Below are 17,316 nucleotides of genomic sequence, written 5' to 3' on the forward strand. Positions count from 1 at the left end.
AAAAATTCACATTTGCTTTTGTTTGCTCTCAGTCCATACTCAGCAAGCCTTTCCAGAACAGCATTGAAGTTTGCCAGGTGGGTGTCATCATCATGATCAGTGACTATAATATCATCTAGATAGCACTGTGTGCATGGAATACCTTGCAAAACTTGATCCATAGATCTTTGCCACAGAGCTGGTGCTGATGACACCCTAAAAACAAGTCTGTTGTAGTGGAAGAGTCTCTTATGAGTATTTATTGTAAGGGACTCTTCTACCTCCATCTGTAGGTAAGCCTGGACTAGATTGATCTTTGAAAAATACTGTCCACCTGACAATGATGCAAAGATGTCCTCAATGCGAGGCAGTGGGTATTGGTCCACCTGCATGACTGGATTAACTGTGACTTTAAATTCACCACAAATTCTGACCTCCCCACTTTTCTTAACAATTGGAACTATAGGTGTGGCCCAGTCAGTCCAGCTTACTCTAGACAGGATTCCTCGATCTTCTAGTCCCATTAGCTCAGCTTCCAGTTTTGGATGAGATGAATATGGTACAGGACGAGCTTTGTGGATTTTCAGCTGCACATCCCTCTCAATGGTAAACTTTGCCTTTATATGCTTCAATGTTCCAATGCCATCTTGGAAGACTTGTGCAGATCGCTCTAGCACATCCAGCTCATTTATCTTTGCATCTCTTTTTGTAAATGTCCTTCTCTTCTTCTCAGTTAGTTTTATTTTCTGTATGAGCCCCTTTTTTCAACATTGTCTGCACTCCTTGTCCCTAAACCAGCATTCAGCTGGAACACACGACTTTTTACAACTGTACAGGCCGCAAACAAGTCTATCTCTGGCTGCACAACCCATCACTGAACTGGCAGTGCTCTGCGAGTCTCTGGAGCTCTGCCATATACTCCGATACTGTTTCTGCTTATGCTTATGGAAGGGAAAAAGCTCAGCGATTATCAAGGGCTTTAGATTCAAGTGCATTTGAATAATCCACGATTTCTTTAAATGTTTTCTCTGCTGGTTTCACTGGCACGGTTAAACTGCGCAAGAGGTTGCATGTTTTTTGGCCCCATTATACTCAAGAGAATGGCCACTTTTCTCTCGTTCCCAATTTCATTGGCCAAACAATACTGTTCAACTCTCTCCACATACGTTGCCCAGTCTTCCACAGTGCTGTCAAAGGCATCCATTTATCTGACACACCCAGACATTATCGTTTCTTCTTTAGTTTCAGCTAATTAACAAATATCTCCTTAAACAACTGTGATGCAGTAAACCCACAGGTCATTAGGCCTACGTGTGCCCTCCACCATCTGTAGCAGCTCTTTCGAAGTAGGCAAGACACAAATACTTCCAGTCTCTGTAGTTTGCTTCACGACGGGTTCCGTTTAAATCCCATCCTCATCGCCAGTTCTGTTATGTTTTGACTTACAGAACAGTAAGAAAGAAACTAAAGTCGGAGCTCGTCTTGAACACGTCTTTTTACTGCCAATTGCAATTATCACAGTTCTTAACACTAGGGGGTGCAAATACAAAATACAGTGATGCCTCGAGATACGAGTTTAATTCGTTCCGTGACCTTGCTTGTATCTCAAATTGCTCGTATCTCAAAACAATTTTCCTTATTTAAATTAATTGAAATCCCATTAATCCGTTCCAGCTCGCAAAAAATCCACTCCAGTTGTTTTGTTTATGTGTTTTGAATATGAAAAATGTACAGTACCTGTATTTATAAATGACAAATATTGTATAAAAACATACAGTAATAAAAGAGAATGTTAAAAAAATTAACTGGTTTTACTTTACGGAAGATGCGCCCTGAGGTTGAGGGAGGATTAAACAGGAGGAATTTTGTCTCGTACGTACACTTTCGCTTAAGTTCACCTACTCGCTACTGTACACTCTTAATGCTACTTTACACTTAAATGGAACTTAACTAAACTTCACTAAAATTAACAAACTTAAATCAAGCATCACGTTAGTTCTGTCAGGCCACGTCGTCAAGCGTGCATCAGCTGTTAATCAGCTGTCCACGACGGGCACCAATCCGGTTACGACATCCATATTACTGGACCATTTAAATTCCCATTCATAGAGCCGCTCTAGCGCTTCGCTGCTGCTGCGATCTAAACTCCCTCCTCCAACCCCGACTCCACCATGCCGGAACCCGTGTTCGTTGTACCAGTTTAGTCATAAATCTCCACATATATTTATCCATTCATTCATTTATTACTTTCCAAAAACGCGTAAACGAGCATATCTAATACTATGCATGATTAGTGGTTCTGTTATACGGGGGTCTATTCTATTTTCTAGTCGCTGCTCTCCCAGCTCTGTCCACGCATGCGCACGGACGGGCGCGTGGATTTTTGCCCAGAACAGAACCATACCGCCAACACTAACTGTACTAACGCGTATCATCTAATAAATTCTCTTTTGACAAAGTGGTCCTGACAGAACTGAAATTCTCTTAACTTAACTGAACTTAATTGCTACAATTTCTGTTTTCTTTACATTAATTTCTCTTCACTTATTTTTGCCTTTTTTTGTCACTCTTTCCTCACAAACATCTGCCGGTCGTTTTAATAAAAACCTGTCTGGTCGGCATATCGGATGCGGTGTAGTCGCACAAGTTAAAATTTTTTAACGGATCCAACGCTCAAAACGTCATCAGCTGTTAATCATCAGCTTCTATGTCAAAAGCACTTGTATCTCGAGCCATCACTGTACCATTTAAATTATTGACTTAAACACAACATGATGCAAAGTTACTTCTTCTTTGGCACTTCAAAAAATTTATATGGTACGTATAACATTACACAATGGATACACAATCTCTAACAAAGATTACACTTGGTAACTGATAATTCAATTCAATTGTAACCCAAAATAAATTTTCTCCAGATCTGGATTTTTTATTTTGTAATGTCTTAGTCTTATTCAGTTTATCGAAGATGAAAGTGTGGATAACTAAAGAGTTGAAAGACAATGACAAGACAAGATGATGAAGAGCTGAAGAGGTAATGACAACTGAGGATGCCTTGGATCAAGGTAGAAGAAAAAAAAATCCTCATAGTGGTACAGTACCTCAGTTTAACTTCCGAACTTGTATATGAAATTATGAAAACAATTATTCAAAGCAAAATTCTCAAAATAAATGCTTATCGTTATTGAACAAGTCAGAACTATATTCAGAAACTACGCATTGTCTCTGTGCACTCACAGTTATTGACTCCACATGCCATTGTTGAGCAATGTCAACAATGGTACCCCAATGACTTTAAAGTGACTTTAAATTAGAAGAAGCTGCCTTTATTATTGTTACATATATACCATAATGCAAAGTGAGTTTTTTTCTTTGCATAACTTAATTTTTGGAGGCTGGAGTCAGAGCACAGGGTCAGCCCCTGGATCAGAGTAGGTTAGGGGTTTTGCTCAGGGGCCCAACACTGGCAGCTTGGCAGTGCTAGGGCTTGAACCCCAATCATCCAAACAACAACCCATGCGAGTCTTAACCACTTGAGCTATGACTGACCCATAGTTATATATCAAGAGATTTTATAGAGAAACCTGAAAAGACTTAACATAAAAGAACCAACTATATAATAATAATAATAATAATAATAATAATAATAATAATAATAATAATAATAATAATAATAATAATAATGAAGCCCTCACGTTTGCGTCACTTTCTGGCTTTTAGTTATGCTGGCATAGTCTAGCCTGTATGTCCCTGTCTGCATTTTGCACATAATTTACATTGGCCACATTTCTCCGCTTTCTTTCTCTCTCTCTCTCTCTCTCTCTCTCTCTCTCTCTCTCTCTCTCTCTCACTATATATGTCACTTCTTTGGGAAAACCAAATGGCCAGTCGGCACACCAATTTAAAACTTTGTCCAGAGTATCAGCCTAAAAAAGCTGGCCGAGTTTGGTGTAGATAGCTCAAAAGCTTGCCGAATTATAGCACAATTCCCATATAATATATGAGAATATGAGCATACTTGGTGTGAAGTAGCTGCCATATAGGATATGCCCAGTGTCACATGCATGGGGTGAGAGTCATTCTCCAACCTACATGATAGCTTGAATATCCTTTCTTCCACCATCCTAGGAAATGGCTGGCCTTGATTTTATAATTGGTCAATGATTTTGTCAAGTCTCTTCCTGTCTGCAGCAGAGATGCCACTGCCCCTACAGACAGCACCATAAAAAATAGCAGATGCTACCAGAGTCAAAAATGTATTGAGAACTGCCTTTTGCACTCCACAGGACCTGAGTATTCTCAGCAGGTACAATATGCTCTGTCCTTTATTGTAAAGTGCATTGGACTCGTCTGTCCAGTCCAGTTTATTGTTGAGATGAACACCCAGGTAATTATATAAGTCCACTCTCTCAATGTCCATTGCCATTGCCAGGGGTGTGGGATGGGGTGTCTGCACCTACAGATGTCCACCACCAGCTCCTTGTTCTTATTCGCATTGATCAGGAGGCAGTTTTCCGCTGGCACCAGATTCTAAAGTCCTGTAACAGTTCTCTGCTTGTAGGTTCATTCCTACATCATCAGGCAATGGTGTTTATAAGTTGTCTTCTGTGCTGTAATCTCCATGCTCTCTGAGCCTTTTTCCTAACACAACCCTTACTCCACTATGGGTATATTTGTCCTCCCTTAAACTTGGAAGTTTAATGATTACCAACATTCTTTCATATATGGTTCGCTTTATTTTCACTGTCGTGTTTCTTAAGCCTTTGAACAGGGTCCATATGTGCCTAATGTAATGCACTGAATCTATGAGTTTTAAGCTGCAATTCCTCTGTAGGTTGAGCAATTTTTGGATGAAATAAGCACTCCTATTCCTTCATCTGTTGTTGGCCCTCTCACAGAAATCTTTATTCTTTCTACTAAAGATTTGGAGAGTCATGGTCTACTAATTGACTCTTCTGCTGCTGAGAGAGTTGGTCTCCACCCAGGCTCCTACTTTTACTACTCAGGCTACTCAACCTCCTTTCCTCTCATCCTCATCCACAAGCACACAAGCTACTCAAGCGCCATGGCATATTAACAGAAAAAGTCAACATCTTGGGCGATGTGCTGTTAAACCTTATTGCATAAAGAAGAAATGATTTTGATACATTATTCTTTATTAAAGTTTATGCTCAGCATTGAGCCTTATCCTGTGTGTGTATGTGTATTTATTCCTAAGTATGCATGTGTAGGTACCTTTACTTTTCCATATACATTACTTTACCTGAGTTTTTCTGGGTTCCTTACAAACAAAATGGCCTGCTTACCGTATAATGTTTTCCTTTACCTTCTCCCCTGCTTCACTCCTTGCCTTTCCTTTTTCCTACTTCATATATTTTTACCAGAAACATTCCCACAGTACAACCTTGAGGTGGATGGGCTACAACAGCAGAACACACTTCCACTCTTCTCAGGCAAGGAAGCAGAGGCTACCATGGTCATAGGCTTACTGAAACTTAAAGACACTAGACTGGGTGATTTTTTCCTAATCCTCAACTGTCCAGTTTGTGTAAACTTGCAGAGCCCATGATATACTTAGATTCTTGTTCCTGCTTGTCTGTGATGCTCTGCTGTTGTAGCCTTTTCAACCTCATAGCTTGTTTTGAGATGCATTTCTACTCACCATTACTATATCCTTCCTGGTAGATGGAACACATCTGGTAACTCATCCATGAATCTGATATATCTTCCATCCAGAAATATTGTAAGAGCTGTACAGAAAACTAAAATACAACAGTCAGTGACAACAACCTCAACAAAAAATGAGTGATGGTTTCACTTACCAATGTCAAAGAAGACTTTGAAAACACAAAGTGCAGAAATAAATAGGCCACACACATTAGCAGTAAGAATCGGAAGACCAGATTGGAATTTGTAAAAAGAAATACAGACACACAAAATGTCCAAGTTGATCATCTTCACCAAATTGATAAAAAGTTAAAAATATGGAGAAAGATCTGCACAAGACCTAACATATGAGCTCATCAGTCAAGCAGTGAATGCAGTGTCATGGCTGGGCTTGCATAAAATTTTTTATTGATGATGCCAATCATGATAGCAGCAGAATGAATTCAGAAATCTACAAAAAAAACAAACAAACAAACAAACAAAAAAAAAACAACTTGCCAATCTACAGAGAAATGAATCAAATCGTTTTCTAAAATTTTTTTTCAGGAATTGAAATGTCCTAATTGGCTAATCTTGTTTTTTTTTCCATAGATCTTTGAGATTCATGTAGGTTTACCCTTTTTAACAAATACACAGGTCTTCACAGGTGAACATGAAACAATGGTTGTTCTGAAACAAAATATGCTGTTTCATGATATAATCAGGAAATAAAATCTAGAATTAAAAATTTTTAAACATTAACATTTTGATCTCAAACACTAATTTCTTCAGTCTACACCAATAATAAATTATATATACCTTACCATTCCAATAGTTTTTGAGAGCTCCATACTTTTACCCACCTAAAAATTGCATGGTCTGCTACACAAGTTGTTTAAAATATCTATATAAATATCAGGAAACAAAAGCTGAAATTCTGACCTGCTGTCTCTGATCCGCTAATGGAATTCTCTTGCTTACATTTTTGTAAGTCAATGATTATTCTATTTTAATTTATTTTCAGATTCTCAATTTAATCATTTGTCTAATGAAAGCAAATTTGGTATCAACACACATTTATACAGACACACAGTAAAGCCATCAAACATGACTAAACTAACATTAGGTAGGCTTGACGTTGCAAAAACAAACACTAAACAAACTGTGACTCGTTGAAGCACTGTCATTTACCAATTTTACTATTTTTAAAAATCTATGGTAAACCACTCACAAATTCCCTCAAACCCCAGTTACATGCTAGGAAATGCCACCTAATTAAACCAAACAAGAAGATTCTATGGGAACACTCTAAATAATGCTAACCACTTCCACTAAGCTGCTTTTGGGTTAGGATACCCATAGCATACAATTAATAGCAGGGTTCAATTGTGGAGCATTCACATTTTCAATATCCAACATTAAAATGTGAGCCAGCTTGTGTAAGCATAAGCAAGTTTCACTAACCACATTGCTTCAGTATTTAAAAATTTTATTTACCATGTTTGCATGTGAGGCTTGGTTTTCAGTGCACTGAGGCAAATTGTGGGCTGCAGATACAGTGGTGTGAAAAAGTATGTGCCCCCATCCTGATTTTTAATTTTTTTTCGTGTTTGTCACACTTTAATGTTTCAGATCATCAAAAAAATGTAATATAAGTCAAAGATAACAAGTAAACACAACATGCAGTTTTTAAATGAAGGTTTTTATTATTAAGGGAAATCAAAATCCAAACCTACATGGCCCTGTGTGAAAAAGTGCTTGCCCACTAAACCTAATAACTGGTTAGGCCACCCTTTGCAGCAAGAACTGCAATCAATGTTTTGCGATAAGTTGCAATGAGTCTGTTACAGCGCTGTGGAGGAATTTTGGTCTTTGCAGAATTGTTGTAATTCAGCCACACTGTAGGGTTTTCAAGAATGAACCACCTTTTTAAGGTCATGCCACAGCATCTCAATGGGACTCGGGTAAGGAATTTGACTAGGCCACTCCAAAGTCTTCATTTTGTTTTCCTTCAGCCATTCAGAGGTGTACTTGCTGGTGTGTTTTGGATCATTGTCCTGCGGCAGAACCCAAGTCCACATCAGCCTGAGATCACAAACAGATGGCCGTACATTGTCCTTCAGGATGTTTTGGTAGACAGCAGAATTCACTGTTCCATTTATCACATCAAGTCTTTCAGGCCCTGAAGCAGCAAAACAGCCCCAAACCATCACACTACCACCACCATATTTTACTGTTAGTATAATGTTCTTTTTCTGAAATGCAGTGTTACTTTTATGCCAGATGTAATGGGACACACACCTTCCAAAAGTTCAACATTTGTCTTGTCAGTCCACAGAGTATTTACCCAAAAGTCTTGGGGATCATACAGATATTTTCTGGCAAATCTGAGATGAGCCTTTATGTTCTTTTTGCTCAGCAGTGCTTTTCGTCTTAAAACTCTACCATGCAGGCCATTTTCCCCCAGTCTCTTTCTTATGGTGGAGTCATGAACACTGAGCTTAACTGATGCAAGTGAGGCCTGCAGTTGTATGTTGTTGTGGGGTCTTTTGTGACATCTTGTGACAACAGCTGTTGCTGCGCAGTTGGGGTAATTTTGGTCGGCCGGCCTCTCCTGGGAAGGTTCACCACTGTTCCATGTTTTTGCCATTTGTGGATAATGGCTCTCACTGTGGTTTGTTGGAGTCCCAAAGTTTTAGAAATGTATTTATAACCTTTTCCAGACTGATAGATCTCAAATACTTTCTTTCTCATTTGTTCCTGAATTTCTTCATCTCAGCATGACGTGTAGATTTTGAGGATCATTTGGTCTACTTCACGTTGTCAGTCAGGTCTTATTTAAGTGATTTCTTGATTGTGAACAGGTGCGGCAATAATCAGGCCTGGGTGTGGCTAGAGAAATTAAACTCAGGTGTGATAAACCACAGTTAGGTTATGTTCTAACAAGGGGGCAAACACTTTATCACACAGGGCAATGCAGGTTTGGATTTTGTTTTCCCTTAATAATAAAAACCTTCATTTAAAACTGCATGTTGTGTTTACTTGTGTTATCTTTGACTAGTATTGAAATTTGTTTGATGATCTGAAACATTAAAGTGTGACAAACCTGTAAAAAAAAAAAATCAGGAAGGGGCAAACACTTTTTCACACCACTGAAAATCTGAAATCAATAAAAAATATATAGTGATAAAAAAAAAAATAATAGAGAATAGGTGTTAAATGCTGCACTAAGGCCAAATAAGAGTCTTATTAATGGTTAATTTTGCACAATATAATAAAAATCTAGGATTTGGTAGATCTGGTATTCTGTGATTATCTAATATTCTGTTCTAGCAACACTAAGAGATTTTCTGTAGCTCAGGAGGCTCTCCTTTAACATGGCTAACATGTTTTTTTTCTCTCAATCACCTGATGACCTGATGCCTATTAATAAATCTCTCTGTTTAGCCATCATAAATAACTGTAACCCCTCTTGCTTTGCCAGGCGAAGGAGGCTGATGTATATAACATTATACACATGTATAATAACAGTATATATATAAACAGTCCCAGTTTCTCTGAGGATTAGTTTCATTTAATGCTATATATATAAAAGGTCCTCCATGTTTCTTTTAAACATTGTATACTGAAGAGAAAACATACTGAATGTTACATAAAATGCCAGATGACAATCCATATACAAAATTTATGTGAATGGATAAAATGATGACTCTGTTGTGTCCAGTTCATATATGCCCAACCTTTCCCAGTTGGGGAATCTGAAAAATCTTAGTTTACCACTGACTCACAAGTGAAGGTTTATATTTAACCCAAACATTTGCAAGCTAAAAATAATAATTCAGCTGGAATTATTGAGCTAGAGCAGTAACTGCAGTTTTATGTGTTTTCTTTGAAGTTTTTAAGGCAAACAATTATTGTACATACAGAAATGTACGGTGACAATAAATAAATTAATTTGCATGCATCACAGACTTAACACACCAACTCTGCACCATGCTCCCAGTGCATCTCACTGCTTGACTGGTCCTGCCATCTCCCACTGTACAAGAAAGGTATACATTAACATTCTCTGTTCTGGCACTTAAGTGGTGGAATGAATTTCCTCTAGATTTCCCAGATGAGTCTTTGGCTGTCTTCAAATGGCCTACATCTCTACATCATTAAACTAGCACTTGATGACTAACTTAAAAAAAACTTTGTCTTTGTATTTTACTTGCTTCTAGTGACCTAGTATTGATGTATTCTTTGAAAGTGCTTCTGCCCTGCAGCTGAAGGTCCAACCAAAGTCACTAAGCAAGTAAATTCACACTTGCTTAAACACTAAATGAGACACTGTTGTTGGCCAAAGAAAATCAGGGCCAAGGACAAATAAAAAGTAATCCAAACAAGCAACAATTACACCAAGTTAAATAAATAATATGTGGCATGGGTGGCTATTTTTTCATCTCCTGCATAAAGGATGTGAAGTCACACTCTCCAGTTCTATTGGCATTCCAGCATAAGGTAATGCCACCAGGTCAATCCTGCCAACAACAAATGACAATATTTAGTTATTAATCAAAAATTAGTCCTTACATTAAAAAAAATGCTGTGCTGTAGGTTCAGTCTCCCAAAATCAACATTTTTTTTTTTTTATGAACCTAAAGTCAGGGTAGGAAAATCTGAGTGGACTGAGGAAAATGAGACGGTGGGTCTTTGAAACTCTAATTGACCCGAAAATGAGCGTGGGAACAAGAGAGTGAGACACGCATGTACTGTACTACTCAGAGGCCTCTGACATGCAGAAGGCAGCTTCTATATCTGTAATCTAACATCATGACTAAAATATACTGTACATTTAGCACCATATGTGAGTGCATGGTATGTGCCAGAAAATGTGCATGCTACTCCTAGACTCCTCTTTGTAAGGGTGTATTTCATTATTATTTATACAGCTGGCAGAACCATTGCCATGTATCTGTCTGGGTAACTGTATATGAACTCTCCTGCCTACACACCCTCAAATAATAGCACAGTTCACTCAAAACACTGAAAAGTCTCTACAAGCCTGGAATCTGACTATTATGTGGCCAGATCATACAGCTGTGGAGGAACACGTCTCCAAACCCCTAAAAATCTTTCTGCCTAGTCTTTTATATTATATTTGGAGAACATGAAGATTATACCAGTGGTAATTACTGTTTTGGTCTCAAGCAAATCCCTTTTTTCTTCTATCATAAAATAAAAAGTGTTTATGGCATTCTGGGCACATCTTTATGTTACATGTTGTGTAAGGGAATACCTGAGGTCAGATACATGTTTGTGAGTATATATTTGTGTCTTTGAGATCCTGTGTGTGCGTGGGCAAACATCTGTGTGTATGTATTTTGCCTCTCCTCCTTGTCTCCCATCTGGTTTCTATTAGAGCTGGGCGTATAAAATGCAGGAAGAAAATTGCCAAGCTGACAGTCTTCCGTACTCATTCTTTCTCACAAACACACTCTCTTCTTACAATGAACAAAGTATTGTGTTTTTTCCTATTATGCATGCAGGGCTACCTGCTAACGCATGCCCTAGACTGTGCAGATGGGGGCATGGACTGTGACAGTGGGCAGATTGAAAGAAAAAAGGTAAGGGCTTTTTATACATTTTGAGATTTCACTCATCTACACTTGAACTTTTAGGAAGTTTTACTAAAATTATTTCATTCTATATTCTATAGTCCATTGCTAGACTTCTGTAATTCTAAATTAAATTATAGGTATACTCTTGTACTCACAATGTTACATACCTACAGTTGAACCATTCATAATATTTGGAATAGTCATGTTAAGCAGTTCAGCATACAATAACATATTTTTCTGTGTTTCTAAACATATGATAGAAAATATTTGAAATACATTGCTATATATATTTTTTTTTGGTATGAAAACCAATAAAATTCTACCGAGTCGAACTGACCACAACTATTTCTTTCCGGCAAAAGTATGTCACAGTGGTCAGGGCGGAGCTTGTTGTCAGAACTGGGACAACATAAAAAGCTTGAAGTATCAGGAGAACATTTCAACTTTAAACACACTTATGATGAAAAAGATACACCTAGGGTTAGGGTTTGTCACTTATGTCTCAAAATCTTGTGGTATCTGAGGTTCAAGCAGGCTAGGTGAGGGAGTGAGGGGAAAAACATCTATGAATAGAACAGAATAGTGCCAACTTTCCTTTGCTTTTCCATGAGTCAGTAGTCTGTTAAAGTTTCCACTCAGCATGTTGTGAGCCACTCACCACTTCTGTTTTTTAACAGCAAAGTAAAAGAGAGTAGAACAGTCTCAGAAAGTTAAAGGTAAATGTCACATCCAATATTTAATATCTGTTAGAAGGCCTGCTATATTTTATGAAGTTATGCATGATAATCACCAAATTACAATATTTCCTAGTGTTTAATCTGATCAAATAAGGTTTATTAGACTTCGGTTATTCTAAGCACAAGTGTTTTCTGTATAGGAGGTAGCAACAATGTATATGTGCTTATCTTTTTTTCACATCGGTTTAATCAAGCTAATACAAATAAAAACAACAAGCATATTTTCGTTTGGTGTAAATTTCAGGAAAAATACTTTTCCATTTGGCATGTGGAAGTGTGAGAGGAAAGACTTAGAAAGACATCTGTCCTTTGATGTTACATTTCACAATATTTCACAGCCTTTTTAATTCAGGTATTTTTTTAGTAGTTTTTTAACTAAATAATATTAAAGAATGTCTTCTAACAATAATAATAGGTTCAACACATTAACTTTAAAGCACATAGCATATATAGAGCTATACCTACTGGTATACAGTATGGTACAGTTACCATAGGATAAGTTTCAACCTTGTTAGTTTGTACAATAATTTGCATGTTTTCATTAAACAAAAACTGAAATTAACCAAAATATTAAAGTATCCTGTATCTATTTCAGACAAGGTACATAAACACAGACGATGAGAGAGGAGCTCACCGTACCCAAGCCAACCTACCAGGGGCCTTTAAGACCAAGGGCTTCCCCAACACTCTAATTCAGGTGTGTGTTTATGTTTGTGTGTGTACTTGAAATTAAACAGAATATTCATTTTACTGTGTTGTACTGTTTTAGGCGGACAGGTCAAGACGTCATCTGAACAGCAATAAGAAGAGACAGCTGCCTCCTAGATCAAGAGTAGGCAGTCACTCGCTGCTTAGCCACAACCCTATGAGTCCTCTGCCAGTATGTATCCATTGCAATGACCCCTGTTATGATTATAAACTTTTACCCTAACCATTAATTAATCAGGTACCATATTCCCATCAAGAAATCTGTGACTAAAAATGAATGCTAATTGTATCCGATAGCCGGGTTTTTCTTCAAATGTGCCTAGTCAAATGAACAAGAAAATCCAAACACTGATATTTCATCAAAACACTTCCAACACACAGTTACAGGAAGTATATGAGATACACAAGAAAATGCTATGAGGTGCAAGATAGTCACAAGTGGAAACAGAAAGTTAGTATTTAGCTGATGGCTGGGATGGTGTTTTCAGATGTGTTTTTAATCACTGTAGAGTTGATACAGTATGTAGTGGCAGATATGTCTTTCTGGAAACTAAAAATAAGCAGTCTTTGCTATGGTAAACAAATTAGGATGTTCAGCATAATTTCATCTTTTAGTTCAGTTCAATAAGGTAAAAGATTATTTTGCAAATGTATTTTGGTATATTTCTTTTACAGGTAATGAGAGCTCGAAGGCATGCTCGAACTGCTGATACAGTCATGCTGTCTAGAATGGTAGAAGCACACACACAAACACTTTCTATTATATTCCACAGAATTTAAAACACCAATCATGAACTTGTGAAAAAAAGTGATGTAAAAGAACATGTTTCTAAGTTAAACATATAACCATAAAAAAACATAAGATTTATATACCATCCATCCATCCATCCATCTTCTACCGCTTATCACTGGCACTGTCCCCAACCGCCACGCGATGTTGCAGAGGCGTGTCAACCAAGACAGCCCCACAACATCCAGAGACTTGAGGTACTCAGGGCGGATCTCATCCACCCCCGGTGCCTTGCCACTGAGGAGCTTCTCAACCACCTCAGTGACCTCAGCTTGGGGGATCGACGAGTCCTCAACCGAGCCCTCTGCCTCTGCTTCCTCAGTGGAAGACATGTCGGTGGGGTTGTGGAGATCCTCGAAGTACTCCTTCCACCGTCCAAGAATGTCCCCAGTCGAAGTCAGCAGATTCCCACTCCCACTGTAAACAGTGTGAGCAGGGCACTGCTTCCCCCTCCTGAGGCGCCGGACGGTTTGCCAGAATTTCTTTGAGGCCAACCGATAGTCCTTCTCCATGGCCTCACCATAGAGGTGGAGAACATGGTCCACTCGGACTCAATGTCTCCAACCCCCCTCGGGATCTGGCTGAAGCTCTGCCGGAGGTGGGAGTTGAAGATCTCTCTGACCGGAGACTCTGCCAAACGTTCCCAGCGGACCCTCACAGTACGTTTGGGTCTGCCAAGTCTGTCCAACTTCCTCCCCGGCCATCGGATCCAACTCACCACCAGGTGGTGATCAGTTGACAGCTCCGCCCCTCTCTTTACCCGAGTGTCCAAGACATACGGCCGGAGGTCAGATGAAACAACCACAAAGTCGATCATCGACTTCCGACCTAGGGTGTCCTGATGCCATGTGTACTGATGGACACCCTTATGCTTGAACATGGTGTTCGTTATGGACAAACTATGACTAGCACAGAAGTCCAATAACAGAAGTCCATATATACCATTTATATAACCATTTATATAACCTTTAAACATAAACATAAATGAGAGAAATAAGTTTGTTTTAACATTTAACACATACATTTACATGTACACAGTAAAAATGTAGAAACAGAAATAACTATGGAACTGAACCAGAATATTCTTATTTCAAACAGTGAAGCAGGTGCCATGGAGAAGAGTGACCAGGAAGAACACAAGAGTCACGGGACGGAATGTTTGTAGGGGAAAAAGTCCAAAACAATCCAAAGGCAAATAGAGCGATGTATATTTTAAGTTCATGTACATTTAGTTTATTGGAGTCTTCACTTATTTACTGTCATGTAACATGCTTATTGAAGGTTTCTTATGCTTCAATGTAATGAAAAATAGTGGAGATTAACCTTCATATTATTGTAATATGAAGTAAATGTCAGTTTTTCCTTATCATCCCAGGCACTCCTATCACAGTCCCTAATATAACTTTTAGTAGGTTAATTGTAGGCAAAATTTTTATTTTTCTTCTTGTCAAATTGTTATGTGAACAATTCCAAGGTTAGACAACTTAACTGTAATCTTACCTGTAAAACTTAAGGTATTATTGTCTATATTGTTTGGAAAATAATAATGGTAAAATACAAGAACATACATTAACAAAGAGAAAAGCTCAGCATTTACAGTATAGGACACTGGAAGAGGTCAAGTACTTTCAGGGAGATTTTTTATATTTATCAATCAGTATAAGTGTTACTCAGACCTGAAAATCAGTCTGCAGCAATCAAATACCCAGCTTAAAACATGTATATTTAACTGAAAGTGCTTTTTTTTTAAAAATTAAATATTATAAAAAATCTTACTAAAAGATCTTTTTTTCTAATATACTAAATTAAAGCTGGTATATAAAGAGTACTTTTCAAATATATTTTTAGATCAGTTGACAGTTACTGATTATTGTTATTGCTGAAATCATTTAATCATTTATTATATCAAACTTCAGACAGTGAGAGATTTAGAGCTGTATTAAAATTGACATGCATTAGTTGTTCGTTAACTAATTAACTAGAGAAAAATATTTAGAGAAATGAATGCCAAATCAGACATATTAAAAAAGGAATGTACTACACAGACTTAAAATGGTTAGACATCTACACATGGCAACATCATTAATCTGAGTGTGTGTGAATAAAATGTAACTGTACCAATGTCCACGGATTCTCTCTCTCTCTCTCTCTCTCTCTCTCTCTCTCTCAACCTGTTTGGGGGAGTGTTTTCAGTGATGTGTATTACTCGCTGAAATTCACATGAATTTTTACTCTGTGCAAACATCCACAAAACACTGAGAATAATTCACAATATACTCATTCAGTTAACCTAGATGTTCTAGAAGTCCTAAAAGCAGATAAAGTGAACCCAATAAAACAAATCAGACAAATAAATCATACTTGGTAATTTTTTATTCAAGAAAATGTCCCAGTATTAGATATCTGAGCAGCAAACGTATGTGAAGATCTTGGATTAGTATTTAAATGCAAGGTCAAATTAGAGTCCATCTGTTTTCAATCAATGGGATGACAATCAGGTGTCTGTGAGTGCCCTGTTTTATTTAAACAACAGAGATGTATTAAGGTCTGATGTGCATGACACATCAAACTCTTTAGACAGATTCTGTAACAGAACATTGCTTGTCAGATGTGGTCAACCAACAAAGATCACTGTTAATCAAAGATAATGCATAAAATGTGCAGGTGTACAATTGTTTGTAAAAAAAAAAAAAAACTGGATAGTGCACACACATACAGGATTTATTTTATTTATTTTTATTTTTTTAAGCAAGAAATTCTATAAAAAACAAACAAACTATGAAATACATATTTCAATGATCACTATTTCTAATTTTTTCCCCACTCATGTTGCCATCAGTATACTTAAAATTGTTGAATTAATAAAAAAAATAGTGCTTTCAAACTATTTGACCCCACTTTATCAATCTTCTCATTATATCATACATTTAATGAGTTTAAGTTGTTATTGTTTTATGACGATTAATATAATTTGATTAAAGTGAATTAAGGTGTGATTTAATCAAGTTTTATGTAGTGGTTAATTTAGAGTTTAGCAGCTGTCTGTCCGAGCTGATCCCGGAGCTCCATTAGGGCGATGGAGGACAGATGAACCTCATCAGGGCCATCAGCTAGACGAAGAGTTCGTGCATATGCATACCTATACAGAAACACATATCCACAGTGTATAATTTATATATTTGTTCCAGAAAATTTACAAAGATAAACACACACTGGGCCTTACTAATTAAACTGGATAGGAACTGATCCAGGATTGTTTGCAGAAAAAAAAAAAAAAAAAAGGTAGCTCATCATTTTATAAAAACCTTAGTGTTCTATTCATGGTGTGCAAATTTACATACAAGAAAATTAACTAATTTAAACCTTGATATCATATCATAACATATAATATGCTTATATGCATATATACAGTGGCATGCAAAGGTTTTGGCATCAGAATTTCTGTTTATGTGAACAGTTAAGCATGTGAAGGATGAAATGATCTCCAAAAGGCATACATTTAAACCTGAAACACTATTTTGCAATATTTTAGGCAATATCAGTGGTTATCAATATTGGTTTTATTTTCTACAATTTTACAGTGAAAAAGGGAACCCAAGGAAACATAAGATCTCAGATAACTTTGACTAAAGTATGAGACCTTAATTAGCCTGTTAGGGTCATAGCTTGCAATCATCATTAGGAAAGGCCAGGTGATGCAAATTTCAAAGCTTTATAAAAAATATAAGAGATTGATAATAAGATTGTTAGAAAAGAAACTCAGAGCCCGTTTGACTGTAACAGTCCTCCAGGAAGATTTGGCCGACTCTGGGGTTGTGGTACACTATATAACTGTTCAGCAACACCTGCACAA

At 37.4% G+C, this 17,316-nt stretch overlaps 2 protein-coding genes across 2 annotated transcripts in view; one reads left to right on the forward strand and one right to left on the reverse strand.

Moving 5' to 3' along the window:
* Window positions 1-11,052: 11,052 nt before the first annotated feature.
* Window positions 11,053-15,818, forward strand: si:dkey-12l12.1 (uncharacterized). Its single transcript, XM_060862167.1, has 5 exons — window positions 11,053-11,234; window positions 12,561-12,662; window positions 12,735-12,845; window positions 13,349-13,405; window positions 14,562-15,818. Exons 1-5 carry the CDS (start codon window positions 11,118-11,120, stop codon window positions 14,562-14,564), a joined length of 390 nt encoding a protein of 129 aa, XP_060718150.1. The 5' UTR covers window positions 11,053-11,117; the 3' UTR covers window positions 14,565-15,818.
* Window positions 15,819-17,316, reverse strand: part of acad11 (acyl-CoA dehydrogenase family, member 11) — a 42,191-nt gene continuing 40,693 nt past the window's right edge. Inside the window, exon 20 of the mRNA XM_060862166.1 lies at window positions 15,819-16,602. Within this exon, the coding sequence (XP_060718149.1) occupies window positions 16,488-16,602 (115 nt within the window). The 3' untranslated portion in view covers window positions 15,819-16,487. The remainder of the gene's footprint in view (window positions 16,603-17,316) is intronic.

The sequence above is a fragment of the Tachysurus vachellii genome, chromosome 25 (genome assembly GCF_030014155.1).
Source record: "Tachysurus vachellii isolate PV-2020 chromosome 25, HZAU_Pvac_v1, whole genome shotgun sequence".
In the NCBI taxonomy this organism is placed as follows: domain Eukaryota; kingdom Metazoa; phylum Chordata; class Actinopteri; order Siluriformes; family Bagridae; genus Tachysurus; species Tachysurus vachellii.

Bases quoted from the DNA above. Each gene is read 5' to 3' on its own strand.
- si:dkey-12l12.1 (XM_060862167.1), top strand. From the start codon at position 11,118: ATGAACAAAGTATTGTGTTTTTTCCTATTATGCATGCAGGGCTACCTG. The intron at 11,235-12,560 runs GTAAGGGCTTTT...TATCTATTTCAG, and splicing joins GGCAGATTGAAAGAAAAAAG to ACAAGGTACATAAACACAGA. The intron at 12,846-13,348 runs GTATGTATCCAT...TTTCTTTTACAG, and splicing joins ACCCTATGAGTCCTCTGCCA to GTAATGAGAGCTCGAAGGCA.